Source organism: Triticum aestivum, chromosome 1A (genome assembly GCF_018294505.1).
Source record: "Triticum aestivum cultivar Chinese Spring chromosome 1A, IWGSC CS RefSeq v2.1, whole genome shotgun sequence".
Taxonomy (NCBI): Eukaryota; Viridiplantae; Streptophyta; class Magnoliopsida; order Poales; family Poaceae; genus Triticum; species Triticum aestivum.
In genome coordinates, this window is record NC_057794.1 from 86,120,515 (window position 1) to 86,135,691 (window position 15,177).

The 15,177-nt window shown below is 42.2% G+C and overlaps 1 protein-coding gene across 2 annotated transcripts; it reads right to left on the minus strand.

Moving 5' to 3' along the window:
• Positions 1-1,809: 1,809 nt before the first annotated feature.
• LOC123191338 (ATP-dependent DNA helicase Q-like SIM) lies at positions 1,810-14,839 on the minus strand. Of its 2 annotated transcripts, none has more exons than XM_044604122.1 (16): positions 14,593-14,839; positions 13,713-14,395; positions 13,402-13,621; positions 13,216-13,326; positions 12,824-13,013; positions 12,168-12,441; positions 11,673-11,866; positions 11,478-11,534; positions 8,400-8,480; positions 7,839-7,902; positions 6,294-6,393; positions 6,111-6,194; positions 5,452-5,539; positions 4,120-4,233; positions 3,836-3,928; positions 1,810-2,452 (listed from the first exon to the last, which is right to left on the minus strand). In XM_044604122.1, exons 2-16 carry the CDS (start codon positions 14,269-14,271, stop codon positions 2,141-2,143), a joined length of 2,541 nt encoding a protein of 846 aa, XP_044460057.1. In that variant the 5' UTR covers positions 14,272-14,395; positions 14,593-14,839; the 3' UTR covers positions 1,810-2,140. The 2 variants fall into 2 exon arrangements, with proteins under 2 accessions (XP_044460057.1, XP_044460059.1); XM_044604124.1 differs by having other exon boundaries at positions 2,171-2,452; positions 3,836-3,920.
• Positions 14,840-15,177: the final 338 nt, after the last annotated feature.

The window sequence follows — 15,177 nt, forward strand, 5'->3', positions numbered from 1 at the left end:
GCACCGGCGGCGGCGAGGAAGAAGGGCGCAGCTGAAAGAGAGGCGACGGAGACGGCGGTTGGCAGGCGCCCGTGCACGGATTTTATGGAGCGCGCTGGACGCCGTGCACCAAAACTGTCGCGACCGTTGCCGCTTTTTCGCACGCGCCAAACTTTCGCACACCTGCTGGAGCGCGCCAACAAGGCTCGCGCGTGCAAAAACAACGTTTTTTTCCCGCGCGCGCCTGCTGGAGCACGCCAACAGGGCTCGCGTGTGCAAAAACAATGTTTTTTTTCAAGCACATCAAATCTAGCGCGTCTGCTGGAGATGCTCCAAAATGAGTTGACCGGTGTGAAATTACCGGGTTTGAGTAAAAAGAAGAACCGAGTTGTTTGCAACGGGATTCACGATTCAAATCATTCTGCGGGAAGTTTGTTTGTTTGTATGGTCGCACCAGAAAACTTACCAAGAAAAATGTTATCCAATGGCTTTTCGCGGCTACAAGGAACAGGCAACTGTGCTACTGCACACAATCGTAACATGCATATGCGTGCACGCAAGCACACTTACCACATGTTTAAAACTGACGATGAATCCATGAATCTCTTGAGATCTGACGAGTGGTTGGATGGTACCAAGGATAATTGTGCCCTTGACTCGCTAGAGGCCGAACCTTAGATTTTGACATCTTGTGTCCGGTCAAGTCCAAATAACTTATAGTAGGAGCATGTCTTTGTCGATTGCGAGACTTACGTAACGAGTTCAACAATCATAAAGCCACATTAATTCATTCTTCCGTAGGCGATGCATGAGGAGTGATGTGCATATCGTGTGTATGGTTTGTTAAAAACAAAATCCATGAATCTCACTGTCCTGCTGAGCATAAATCATCTGCGTGTAAATCCAGACTTTTCGATGATGTTCATAATGTTAGAGAAGACATTCCTGTCGATTACGAGACATCTATGATGATTTTGTCAATCTTAAAATGTTGTGCCGGCTCAGTATCTCGTAGATGCTCTTAAGGATATGATGTGTGGGTCTGCGTTCATATGGGTCAGTGCATGTGTGTTTATATGAGCATGTGCAACTGTGTCCACCTCACAAAGAGGTGGTTCTCTTGTTCCCATCCAACGTTCGGCCAATGATTGACATCAAAATGTACAGGACAGTAACGCCGCATTTGGCAATGATCTTGACAATGGCCAAATCCTTGGAGCTATTCAAAAACTCAGGTTAGGCGAGACACAAGTCAAAAATACCTTATTGTGCATGATGTCACATGTAAGATGATAAGGTTTAGATTTTTTTTAAAAAGTTTAGGTCCAGGAGGATCCACATCACTAGCTTAGCTTTTTTATCTGAGCGTAACTTCTCATATTCCTTGGCACCCATGCTATCCAATCTTTCTCACCTCTAGCGTCTAGGAATGTGGATGCTCTTACATCGACAGGTTGGGACATTTTTCAGGCAACAGGACAACGACGGCATCGTACACACATACACTGATAGACACCTCCAGTCACGTTCTTTCTTTCTGACGGTAGGAATCATCGTGGCCATCCAGCGCAAAGAAGAAGTTCCCGTTTGCTCCTTACGTGTCGACCCGACGATCAGTTTGCACGAAACAGTCGGGAAATGGATGAACATAGTTTGATAAAACCCTACGGATTTGATGTGAGAACCGACGACACGATCCACTGTTCAGATGAATCAGTACAAGCATACTAGCATGCTCAGTAGGCAGCAATATCTGGACCTGTACCTCCTCACATTCACGTTCATGATACGGATGCTGAAGAAATTCTAATCAAAAAAATATTCAGTGTCTTGACGTTCAGACTGAGCATGGGCTGCCAAAATAGTGACCTGTAACCTCATTCATTTGTACTATTACAAGTAGTTACCCTAGTGAGAAACCATAAAAAGAAAAACACTTAAAACTAACACTCCGCGGTAACTTGTGAAATCAACTGATTAGTAGGCAATCTCCAAGTATACAAAAATCCCAACTGATCTCCAAACAAGTATGACAGTGAACAATTATCGTGTCAGATTTAGCAACCTGTACCTGCCTGCTGCCGTAAAAAAAACTGCCGCAGAATTGAACTTCGCTATATGTGATTATTTTTGGCATCTCATGATCTCATCACTTTTGGTGTTACTTTCTGCGTTTCGACTTCGAGAGTATTGCTGATAGTCTCTCCTTTGCAGTGGTGAAACCTGCAGGCTGCCTCCGAGAACCCCTCTTCCTTTTCCTTCTTCCTGTTTTCCCCGCAAGACGCTGGCGGCGTATCTCAGGATCTGCCCAACCCCTGCCCCACTCCGAGGAAGAAGAGAAGGACTTTGGGTTACTAATCGCCAGTAACGTAGCGGCATCAGGGTATGCGTATAAGCCTTCCTTGTCTGGTTGTGAACTCAGAAAATTTAATCCGGCTCTTGTCAGCTCTGGATGCTGGATTAGAACACGAGGCTGCAAGAGGGTCCATTAATCAGCTGTGATAAAGAAAACTTGTCTAACAAATAAACTAATGAATTACTGTGCCACAACAGCTCAGGATGACATAATAAACTAAAAAATAAGTAATGCCGTGCTAAACCATAATAAATTCAACATATACTACTGCACTATCATTTAATATACTCCTTGCATCACATAGGTCTGCCGTATTTTCAAGATTAGCATTAATGCAGCATAATTCTATCCTGAATTACGTACTGAAGGGCTGAAGGAAAAATAATAATAGAACAAAATGTGCAGACAAGTGTACCCGGAATATTTTCTTAGCCTTTTAGTTCACCTTTAATAGCGTTTCTCATACCAGGTAGCATCACTGATATGTTGTAGCCTGTCACCTGGCATCCATCGTTACACTACACGGTATGATGGTATGATATACTCCCTCCGTCCCAAAATGAGTGTCACTGATTTAGGTGTAACTTTGTACTATGTAGATTTAGGAGTAACTTTGTACTAACTTTGTAGATTTAGGAGTAACTTTGTGCTAACTTTGTACTAAATCAGTGACACTTATTTTGGGACAGAGGGAGTATGACAGTTAATCTAGAAGTTAAGTTATGTACTCGCTAACGTACTGGTGTGAATCTGTTGTCAGTAAGAGTTCTGCTATCGCTATATCAGTACAGAGACTTGATCTCAGATACCAGCAAAATGTTTCCTTGTTATGGCCGTGAAATGAATAATTGAAATTTTAATGGAATCACTGCATCTGTAAGCAAAAAGATCTGAAGTACACAAAAGGGAAACCGAATTAGAGGCTTCAAGCTGTTGCCTTTAGGACGAAAATGGTAAACCAAGATAGTGGCACCTGATCCAATTATGGTGAACAAGGACTTACAAAATAAATATTAGTAATTTCTGAGCATCCACATACTGTGCCACGAAAGGTTAAAATACAATTTTCTTGTTACCAGAAGAAGAAACAGAACTACGGTACTGCCTGTATGGCATATCAGATAACCACCCCAACTTAAAATATGTCTGACTTTGGATGCTTCAAGTACAGTTGGGGTGGTAGCACTATAGCATCCTTGAAATATGTCTGACTTACACTTGAACAATCAAGGAACTGATTTAACATGGCCAAGTAAATCACTTGCCGATAGCAACCATGTGTTCAACATCATGTAAAAAAGAACTATTCGATGTTCCTACTTCAATCTTAGTTGGCCCATCATGTGAATGCGACGAATCTAAAAACTGAGGCACACTGCAGTAACATCAATTGGTTTTTTATGGAACAAGTAGGGGAGACAACCTCATCATGTAACCATTGCAACATTCACACTAGTGATAAGTTACTACTGCATCAAACTACTGAAGTAAATTGCTTACAATTTCAGCTGCTTCCTGTATGTATCCCATGTCCTCTAAAATACGAGCAAGGCCTTGCCACCATATCTTGTCTGTCACGGCAAACCTAGGAATCTAAAACTAAATATTAGTCATGAGAACAGCTTTGAGAGCTGAAATTTTTAAACTTGTAGGAATGAAAGTGAAAAGATAATTGAAGTACTTGTGTTGCGGACTCGTGGTGAGGCTTAAGACTAGAAGTCTCAGTGCTCCCAGTTTAAAAATAAAATAAAATAATAGATGAAGAAATGCATTAGAACACAAACCTTCTCTCTTATATAACTGACTATCGTTCTGAAATCAGGTACCGCCCCAAAATTTCGCCTTCCAGATATATAACAGTCTGTACTGTTGTAGTCCATACCTTCAATTGCTTGTCCCTGGATGCATGTTAAAGATTACTCAAAGTACCAACAATATCAAATGTTCAAAGGTACTCCCTCCGTAAACTAATATAAGAGCGTTTAGATCACTACAGAGGGAGTACTAGCAAAATATAAATCAAAATTACATTGCAGAGACCAAAATTATCTCAATTCCTTGTCCAATACATTTTCCTATACAGGGACATCCAATGGGAAGGGTACTGTAGATATAAACTATGTAAAGAAAAACAAGGAGAAATGTGGACATTCTTGCATCTTACAATTGTAACATGTCACGACCCTAGGTTATGGAGTGGATGATCGTGGGTGTCAGGAGGGCAAGGACGAGAGAGTTTAGGCTTGGGCGCCATGATCCCTTGGGTGATAGATCTGTTCTGGAGGTAACCCTCCTCCTTTTCTCTGTTTATTCTTTCACAGCTGATTACACCCTGCCTAGCTTTATAGCACAGTTTGGCAGCAGTTTAGGAAAGACATGAACCAACTCAAACTAGGAAAGATCTAAACAGATTCTGAATCAACCCAACTAGACTTGGAAACCAAGAAAGACCTATCGGCTGGGTCCAGGATTCCATGGCGTCACACATATGTCTATATATCCACTGTTTAGCCAGGCTAGCTATAGACTAATGTAAATAAATCCTTACATGAAAGTTCCCTGCCCAACAGAAATGAAAGATGACACCACCGCTAATTTGCAAACCAGTTCTAATAACAAAAATAACTCTGGTATCCCGTTAACATGTACTCCCTCTGTAAACTAATATAAGATCATTCAGATCAAGCACTTCTGCTCTATTCAAAGACCCAGACTGCAAAAGTAGACCCTGATAATACCACAATGGAATGGGATTATACGATCTGTGGTAAATCATGCATAATTTGTTCACATTTGTGCTTTTATTTATTGCAAAATTTATCACTAGAGCAATCAACTTAATACAGTTCGGCAACTACTGAATTAGTATGTCATATTCCTTAAGACAGGAGGGCGGTGAGACCACACCTTTCTGTTGAAACAGAATCTCTTGTTTTAACTATCAAGGGTAGATGATCACAAACTTCTAAAGAAGGTAAAACAGAAAACAGAAACCTTTATATGCTACTGAAATATTAGAGTGGATACAATTGTAATAGACATTGCATTTATCAGCAGTTCAGCACTAGAGTAGGATATGGACATATGGTCAACCAAAATTAAAATAAGGTACTCACAGCTTGAGCTTGGAGCACATTCATGAACACAACTGCTTCTTCCTTGAAATCATGCATTTCAGGAGGGCCATTAATACAGACGTCACACCTGAGGTGAAAACCAAGTCAAATAAACACTCACATAAATACTGGATGAAATAAAGTTAAATTGAGGAATTTAGTTCGTGCCACAGACGAAAATGCAAGTTTTAAAGAGATCCTTGTTGAATCACTGACATCTAGGCCTGAGCCCCACATGTCCCTGTCAAGGAAAGTGGTAGTTCGTTGGACTTTATTTTCATTAGAAGAATGCCTGATACAAGTAATCTAGACTGCAGACAGCTTTAACTTCTGTTTAAAGTCAAACTGTCTTAAGTTTGAACAAGTTTACATAAAAATAACAACATCTACTATACCAAATAAATACAATGTTAATACATATATTCTTAGATTGATTTGGTATTGTAAATGTTGATATTATTTTTCTATAAAGATGGTCAAATTTCATAAAGTTGACTTCATACAAAAGTTAAATGACTTGTCTTTTGGGAACGAGGGAATAGTATGTTTTATTTCTAAATTATACCATATAGTACTACTAAATACCCACAAAACTGGAAGAAGCATGTGCTTATTTCATTTAAATAAGGGGAAGATGCATGGAGAAAGTAGAAAAGTACATTTGGCACCCGTCAGGACCAAATTCCTCACCAAAGTACTTTACTAGTATTCTGGCTCTACATGTTGAAGTGTTCAAAGCATAGCTGCAATATAGAAAATTTACACGGCGATTAAGTCACGGAATTAATGAATATACGTTTTAGGATATCGCCAGGGTTTGAATTTATGGTTCTGAGACATACTGAAAGCAATCCCGTAGCATTCTATATGCTGCCCTTGTCTGTTCGTCGCTTCTTTTGTTAGGAAGCAATGTCGGTGTTCTCATAAAATTACAATATAAAGCTGCCAATAAACAATGTAAAAGAAACAAGTGAAATTGTGCAGAGAGGAATAAAGCAAGCTTCATAACAAAGGATAAAAATACTGCTTGATACCAAAAGCTTTGGAGTCCAATATATACTTTGTATTAGACAAATACACAACAATAAACTTTTTGCGTGAAGGCCCACTAAAATCTACTGACAGTAATAAAGGTCTGCTATTCATCCAATAGAAAAAGATGTTCTAGAATATTACCCTTATACTTATTTTATAAACCTGAAATACAAAATTGTCTCTACAGATGTGTTGTCACTCATGTTCACTAAGACCTAGGGTATTATTCAAGCATAGAACTGTAACACGAACAGATAGTACCAAGGCGTTGACTTGTAGCAATGTTACGTGGCAAGTATTGTGAAAGCTTTTCCAAACTATCTGTTTCACCGAATATTTTGGTTAAGTTTCCTGGGATAATAAATAGTCACTTGGAAATATTATTTAATCTCTAAATGTAAGTTCAGTTTTCTGATGTGTCATATCCATCATCTATATAAGATGAGTTTCGAATGTGTCATGATTAAGCACGAAATAAACTTAACCCTCCTAAAGTATCTCTTATCTATGCCCATGTGGTGTGGCCACTGGTTAGCAATACAATTCCATCATGCTGACAGAATCAAAGCTCACATCTACCAGGCGTTCATGTCACGGCAGGGAGATAATAGATATTAAACACTTCTTTCTGCATATCATCTCAAAATCAAGTTAGTTTCAATAATTTGAATCACAATCTGTAACATCCTGACCCTTTTTTGTCTGTTTTCTTACAAAGCAAAGGATGTTACAGTGTTACAAAGTAATGCTATATTTTACCTGGAGTTGTTTTAATTAATGTAAATGGCTTTGGAATTGATTTAGCCTAAAAAGGGCAGCCCCAGTGCATGTAGCTCCCGCTTGCGCAGGGTCTGGGGAAGGGTCCGACCACTTTGGGTCTATTGTACGCAGCCTTTCCCTACATTTCTGTAAGAGGCTGTTTCCAGGACTTGAACCCGTGACCTCATGGTCACAAGGCAGCAGCTTTACCACTGCACCAAGGTTCCCCTTCTGATTTAGCCTAAAAGAGAAAGAATTTAATTTCCATTTCTGGATTAATTTAGAAAAACTTCAAATAAAATATCTTATTGCTTTATAATAATTTAACATCCTTTGCTTTGAAAAAAAAAGATCCAAGCCCATAAATAGTCAGGATTGACAGTCGGACCAACTGAACCACTAGTCGAACAACCAAACTGGTGAATCAATTCATGTCCAGTTCACTCACCATCCTGGGGTCTTAAACTGGTTGCAAGTAAGCATATACAATACATATAAATACTCTCTAGTTAGCTATATGATTCATCATTTCTTCATTATGTCCAGAAACAAGCCAAACGACATTACAGCAAGTCTTTAGTATAAGAACTCACTGCAATCTGACAACTTCCCATCTCTACCAGCACGACCAGCTTCTTGATAATACGCTTCCAAACTCTGGATTAACAAGGGCCAAGAGAACTTCAGACACAAAGAATAAACACAACCAAAAGTTAACCCAACTTGGGTGTATTTGAACCAGAGAAAGAGAGTAATTAAATCAACCTTTCTGCATGATATTAGATTGTTAGGTCAGTAATCCAACCTGGGACTAATTTTTCAGTGTTGTGGTTCACTAACCAATCAGCAGTTGTAAATTTCAAGCTTGGCATGCCGACATATATATATAAGCTCTAAATGTCTTGTTCTGCCTAACATCCACACTATCAGAGCATTGTCGCAAAAAAAAGCACTATCAGAGCAGGTCTTTGGATGCATGACATATGAGCCTTCTAGGTATTTATATAAACAACTAAATTAGTATGTGGAAACATTTTTCTATGCATGTCAGAAGTCCAGAACAACAAAGTCATGCATTTTTCACAGAGACATACACGCATGTCGACAGCAAAATACTGTTCAGAAGGGAATACACCACTGGAGGCCAAACTAACCTGCGGTAAACCGTAGTGAATAATTCTCCTGACATTTGATTTGTCAATTCCCATGCCAAATGCTATAGTAGCCACAACAACCTGTATAAGGAGGATTAGGTCATTATAAATAGGGCACAAAGGACTGAAGGGTTCAGCAAAGTTTTTTTGAGGAAGGGTTCAGCAAAGTTTTTTTGAGGAAGGGTTCAGCAAAGTTTGAGAGACTGAAGGAAATCATTTGGTGTCCAGGGAACCAGCATTCCCTTTGGCATAAGTGCATGATAGGTTTCAGAGTTTAAATAGGAAATTTGATGATGTATTGCACACTAAGTTATGAAAACTTGGAAATTTGGGAGACCAGATTCATCCCTGATATGGATAGTGCAAGAAATAATAATTAAGTATACTAAAGAAAAAAATGAGACCAACAGTTATTAAAAAGTAACAACTGAGGCACACACCATGAGGAGCCCAAGGCTTGAACGGGGGTGGAGGGCTGGGTGCGAGCCGGCCGCACCCCACTAGCCAACTGCTCAACGCCCAGTTCCAAGTATACTAAAGCATGAGACATGTAATGTAAAGATTTAGGAGATTTATCACTTTACTTGAAACCATTTTCTCAGGGTCTTGGCATAACACTAAAGAATGTTGATAACATGGGATATATCTGTTAGGAAAGCAACTTATCTTTATTGAAAGCCCAAGGGGAATATATATTACATATGACTTGAGGTGTAAGGAAACTAAACATAGACTAATAAGGACTACTAATACTTCCTAACACGCCCACCCCCCCCCCCCCCCCCCCTCAAATGCAAAGCATATGCAATAGCATTGCATTTGAAGAAGTGTAATACTAGAAAAAAATGATAATCCAAATCCGTGTTTTGAGAGTGTCGTCGTAGCATGAAGAGTCTTCAAAACCCGTCGAGTCGCCAAAGGGGATAACGAAGAGATGGAACATCAGAGGAAGACACCACATCAATAGAAGATACAATAGAAGTATCAAGAGAAGATGGGTTGTCAAGAGAAGATGGCACATCAAGAGAATGAAGCATTGCTTAAAGAATCATGGCCCATGAAAACCAACGGCAAAAGAAGCTCGGTGGCAAGAGAATGGGCTTAGATCAACAATGCAAAGAGAGGCCACAGAAATCCTATACGCTATGTTTGGATGTATGCATTGGGAGCCTTGGCATTGCATTGGGTTGAATATCAATATAACACTATATTGGTATTGAGATTGAATGCCAATATTCTTGTTTGGATGCTTAGATATTCGGAACACAGACTTGATATTGAGGTCGAATGCCAACGTTGTTTGGGTTGTCAATGTGAGGCATTGAGTTGTATGAGACTTTGCTGGGAAATCAAGCAAAGAGGAGGCTGGACGCTAGACAGGGGAGAGGGTCGGAGCTCTACGAAGAGAGGAGCCGGTCAACAACACACCTGCGCTGGGCGGCAAAGCTCGTGGTGGAGGTATGCCGGTCGCCGGAGATCATGGTGGAGACAGGGTAGGAGGGCGGCGCTGGTCGCTGGAGAGCTCTGGCGGGGCGGGAACATGGCACCGGCTGCTGGAGAGCTCCGGCGGGGTGGGAAGGTGGCGTCGGCCGCTGAATCTTGGGGTGGAGACGAGGCGGGAGGGTGGCGCCGGCCACCGGATCTTGGGGTGCAGGCACGCCGGCCGCCGGGGCTCGGTGTGGAGGCGGGCGGGATGGGCGCCGCCGCTGTTCGTCAAGACGGGAGGTAGGACGCTGGCTGGGTTTCGTTCGCAAACAGATAAGCACGCTATCCCACAATGCCTAGCAATGTCGAGCACACAGGCTCCGAATTGGGCCAACAGTTTTTTGCGTTAGGGAAGGACCGCTCAATATCGAGCCCGAATGCCACGACTGAATGCCAAGACCAACCAAACAGTGGCATTCGGGATATTAGGCCCAGACAAATGCCAATACCCAATACTAGGCCTGAATGTGAACATCCAAACGGAGCGATAGAGAGAACAATGACAAGAAAAAGGCTGACGGACAAAGCTATTGTGGACTCGCATGGCATGAGAAACATGAAATATCAACGGAAAACAAGGACGGTAAAAGCTAGGAAGCATACATGACACAAAGATGCAAAATCCATCGTGTATGCAGAAGACATTGGACTGTTTTTTTTATTTTTGAAATCAAGATGGGAACGGATCAAGCAACACCAAAGTGGCATCCCTCACGGAACATGGAGCCAGCAGCCGCACATACGGACCACCAGCAGTTAATAGCTTGCATGGATGGCGGCTGTATCCCATGAGCGGACGTAAGGCAGCGGCCTGGAGGCATGCTTCGACGTGGCGACACACCGCGGAGATCGATCTGAGAGGCGGCTGGATGCTGGACAAGTTGTCGTGGTTCGATCTGGAGGCTGGCAGCAGGGACCGGCTCGCAGGAGACTGGGCCGACGAGCAGATCGGGCGGTGGCGCAACAAGGGATGGTGGGAAGAGCAGCAGCTAGCCGGCCAGAGGAGGAGGTCGGCAGCACACGAGATCGACTCAGAACAGATCGATCGAGAAAAAAAATTATCTAGTGGATCATAAGGACGAGTTGCGGCGTCCGAGACCTAAACCTAGGCTCTAATACCATGTTAGGAAAGCAACTTTTCTTTATTGAAGGCCCAAGGGGCATATATATATTACATGTGACTTGAGGTGTAAGGAAACTAAACATAGACTAATACGGACTCCTGGACCAATACTAATACTTCCTAACAATATCTAATATGTAGTATTGTTGGGATTTATAAAGTGGCCATTTGTGCTGAACAAGAATTATAGATAAAGAAGTGCCATCAAGTATTAATGCACTAGAAAAATTGCATCTTATCAATTATAAGTCCCGATATCTGAATGGAACCAAGTCAGACTTATGGAAGTATGAACCGTTATCACTCTGAGATGTACAAAATGGGAAACACTAAGCTCCGATGATGCTATCTCAAAATAAATATGCACACCAGTAGTTGATGGTAATTGCATCTATAAATGGAAAAGAGCAACCTTCCATAGCATATTCCAGTCAAGTATGAAATGAAAAAATGAACATATTTATGGTTACCTCTAAGGCATTGCTATGGAACTGCTCGTGCACCTGCCTCAAATGTGATCTAGGCATCTGGAAAGAAGTGTCAGATAGCTTCAGAAAAGGCACAGGACTGCATATATTAAGAGAATAGATAATATGTCTGCAGTCTGCAAACATTTAAGCTGTTCTCTTGTACAAAAGTAGCATGTTCCAGTAGGTGGTGCCAACCTTTGCATTATACGCTGCAGCTTTGAGGCCTGATTTGCACAGATAGTTAGCTAGTTCCACAGTTCCTTTTCTCGTGGGTACATAAACAATTGTAGGACCTTGATCCAAACTTTCTGATGAACTAGTTTCATGGGATTGAACAGGAAAGGCAAAGCTCTCAGGTCGCGAGCTTTCAAGGAACTCTCCACATGAAACTATAAGAGAAAATCAACTGTCAGTCAGAAGCATACATTAGACTACACAAAGATGACTAAAGATCTTCAAAAATACTATTTCCATATATCCTCTGAAGCGTCAATAATCATGCTGAGGTTAGAAACTGGGTTTCGAAGAAGATATTACGTTCTTAAAAACTTCTTATGCAACTGCTTCAAAAAATGTGAACTAGGTTCAAAAGTAAGATCAGCAGTTTTTTTCTTTAAGTAAACGAAGCAATACAACATCCTCTAAAAAACAAGTAGTCCTATAACTGTTAACAGATGATTCGTTAATTACCATCAAAATCATCTACTCCTGGATACTGATCCAGCTCATGTTCAGCATTTTCTTTTACGAAAGACTTGGCAAGTTTAGTTTTATCAGCAATTGCATCTTCGTCATCTGATGCACTATCGTCCAGTGACTCGTATGAGCTGCTTTCAGACTCAGGCTCAACTTCATGAAGAATTTTCTGGCTTTTCCCCTTGAAATTCCTTGAAGCGTTGTAAGTCCCTATTAGTTCTTGAAAGTCCTTTCCATATGATGAGGCAGAGGTTTTACTGTGCTTTACCTGCAACCAGAAACAGGGGGGGGGGGGGGGGAGATTGCATGAGACAATCGGTAGGAAGCTTCAAAAGACTGCAATTCACCTATGTAGCTCCAACTATACCGCTCCAAAGGAAAGAATAGTTCAATTACAGGAAATGAAGGTATTTGGATCCTAGTAATTAAGACATAAGCGAATGCACATTCAGATGTCCATCTATGGCTATGAACACCAAACCATTTGTTATTAGATATACCAACACAATTTTACATCCCAACCATTAAATTCTCTTGCATGTATTTTAGTGGTTAGTAAGATCAAGGGGATTCCAACTCTACAGTTTGACACAGCATACCACAATGTAATCCTCTGGACAGAACATGAAAAAATAAAAAGATTTACTCACATTAAATCGAAGGTTTTGTCGGAAAAAGGACGTCAAGACAACCACTGTAAGTTCTGACATTTTCAAGGACTTGAGAATGTCTTCTCGTACAGGGAGAGTTGCAGTAGCAGTCAATGCCATCAAAGGAATATCATGTTCCAAGAACTTCAATTTGCTGGAACAGAAATTTTGTCGAAGCACAGACAGTTTCCTGTAGGGGGGGAGATAATGTTTACTTAAATACTAGAGCTGTAAAACACTGCAAGAACATAGAAGAGTCTAGTTGGTTCTTAAGTACCAAACCAAATATTATCTCACTGAAGTGCAGGTCACAAACTAACAAGTAATGATGAAAAACAGTGCTAGATACTGATTTGCACCTTTAATATAGGATATCGAATACAAGAGCAGACCTATAATCAGGTCGGAAATCATGACCCCATTTAGAAACACAATGAACCTCGTCAATGGCAAAAAGTGCGATCCCTGGTTTTTCTGCAAGTTTCTTCAATGGTTCCATCAGTCTGCATGTACAGAACTTCCCGAGTAAGCATGATGACCAATGAATCAATTTTAGCAATCAAAAGCAGAATGATTACCTTAAAACTGTCTCGGGGCAAACATAAATAATCTTATACATGCCAGCCATGGCTTTGCCCTCAACACGATTATCTGGTTGCCCTGATCCAAGGAAGCATGCTGATATCCCATGTTTTGCAAGTTTTAGGCACTGGTCGTGCATCAAACTAATCAAGGGTGAGATCACCACCACAACCTTCGTAGTCAAAAGAGCTGGAATCTGAAAGCAAAGTGACTTCCCTGCCAACATGGTCATTTTCACATCATTTATTTTATTACAGGTGCCTCAAACCTTGCATAACAATATAGAGATTGTATAATAATAAACTACCTGATCCAGTTGCTGCTAGAACAAGACAATCCTTGTGAGCAAACCAAGCATCCAAGGCTTCCTTTTGGAAACTCTTCACACAGGAGAATCCAAAATGCTTTTGCAAAACAGCACAAATTTTGTCGGTCCGGTCAAACTCGCCTCTAGGATCATCAACCAAAGTCTGATGTTTTGGCTTTGGTTGAAAACAGAGAGCAGCAGTCGATGCAGGGTTCATGTTGGCCGCTAAACAAGAATATGAGGTACTTGGCTCCTCGCCACAAGACTCGGTTTTACTGCCAGTGGTTGACGCGATATGATCAGTAATGCTAGACTGCTTAAATTTCCCCCTGGGATTAGCCAGTCTAGCACTCCTGTCAGAAGAGCGTCTTTGCGACCCCCCACCTGGCTTTCTTTGTGCACTACCAGAACCATTCAGCACAAACTCCACCACGTCAGCACGGCACGGACCGACAACACCGATGGCTTCACTGATCTTGTCGAACTCGAACCCCATCTCAAGCAACTCGGCAATGACATGATCAGCAGATACATCAGTGCCGGCAGAATTGGCATCCATGATCAGAACCAGTGAGCTGTGCTTCCAAACCAAGCTCGGTGCTCACTTGCTGAAGAACAGCAGATCCTTGAGGTCGAGGTTCGGTGCTAAGCTGCACGATGGTGAATAGTTCGCCTGGGTTGACCTGTCAATAAAACAGAACGCGGCGGCGATTAATTTCCATGCAATTGCTTGGCGCTGCCCCTAATTCCGGTTTAGATGGGCGAGGAGAGCAGTCGCCGTACGCGGGGTTCTCGGTTCGAACTAGAACCGAATTGGGTGGAGCGGCTAGGGTCGGATCGAACAGGGCGGGACCGGCGAGAAGAAACGGCGAGGATTTACCTGTGGAATCGGGCTCCTCGGTGCAGGATCCCCAATTCGTTCCGCGCCCTCCGCCTCACGCCGCCGCCGCCCTCTGCTCGCAGCTCCGGAGAGGGAGGGGAATGGGACGGCGAGGGTTTTGGTTTCGAATCACGGGAGAGAATGCGGCAGAAGCCTGGAGTTTCGTTCGAGGGCCGTGGCTGCCATGTGGGACTGGGACCAACGGGACGGCGCGCGAGCGAGGGAGACACGCGGTTCCGATTAGAAGAACTTTTCAGGCTCACCCGCAAGACTTGGGTATTGTCTGGGCCGGGCTGGGTTTAGGCCAGGCTTGCAAAACATGACCCCAAATGACATGCGAGGCCCAGAAAAGTGTGAAGATCACTTGCTATAGCGTACCCCTTATAAGGCCAACTCCACCGCGCGACCTCAAACGGACGTCCGTTTTGTCCGGATTCTGTACGTTTGGATATGGCGATGGAGTCGTGTCCGGACGTGTCCTGGGATGCGGTGGCCGTGCGCCCAGCGCGCGGCCCCATCCCTTTGTCCCATCCAGTCCGTCAAGGCCAAAATGCCTATATTTTCATCAAAACTAGTTTTACAACC

Excerpts from the sequence above, each read along its gene's own strand:
- LOC123191338 (XM_044604122.1), bottom strand. The coding sequence starts at position 14,271 with ATGGATGCCAATTCTGCCGGCACTGATGTATCTGCTGATCATGTCATT. Across the intron at positions 12,442-12,823 it reads GACAAAACCTTCGATTTAAT|GTAAAGCACAGTAAAACCTC; the intron begins GTGAGTAAATCT and ends TTCTGGTTGCAG. Across the intron at positions 7,903-8,399 it reads TTCACTACGGTTTACCGCAG|AGTTTGGAAGCGTATTATCA; the intron begins GTTAGTTTGGCC and ends TTGTTAATCCAG.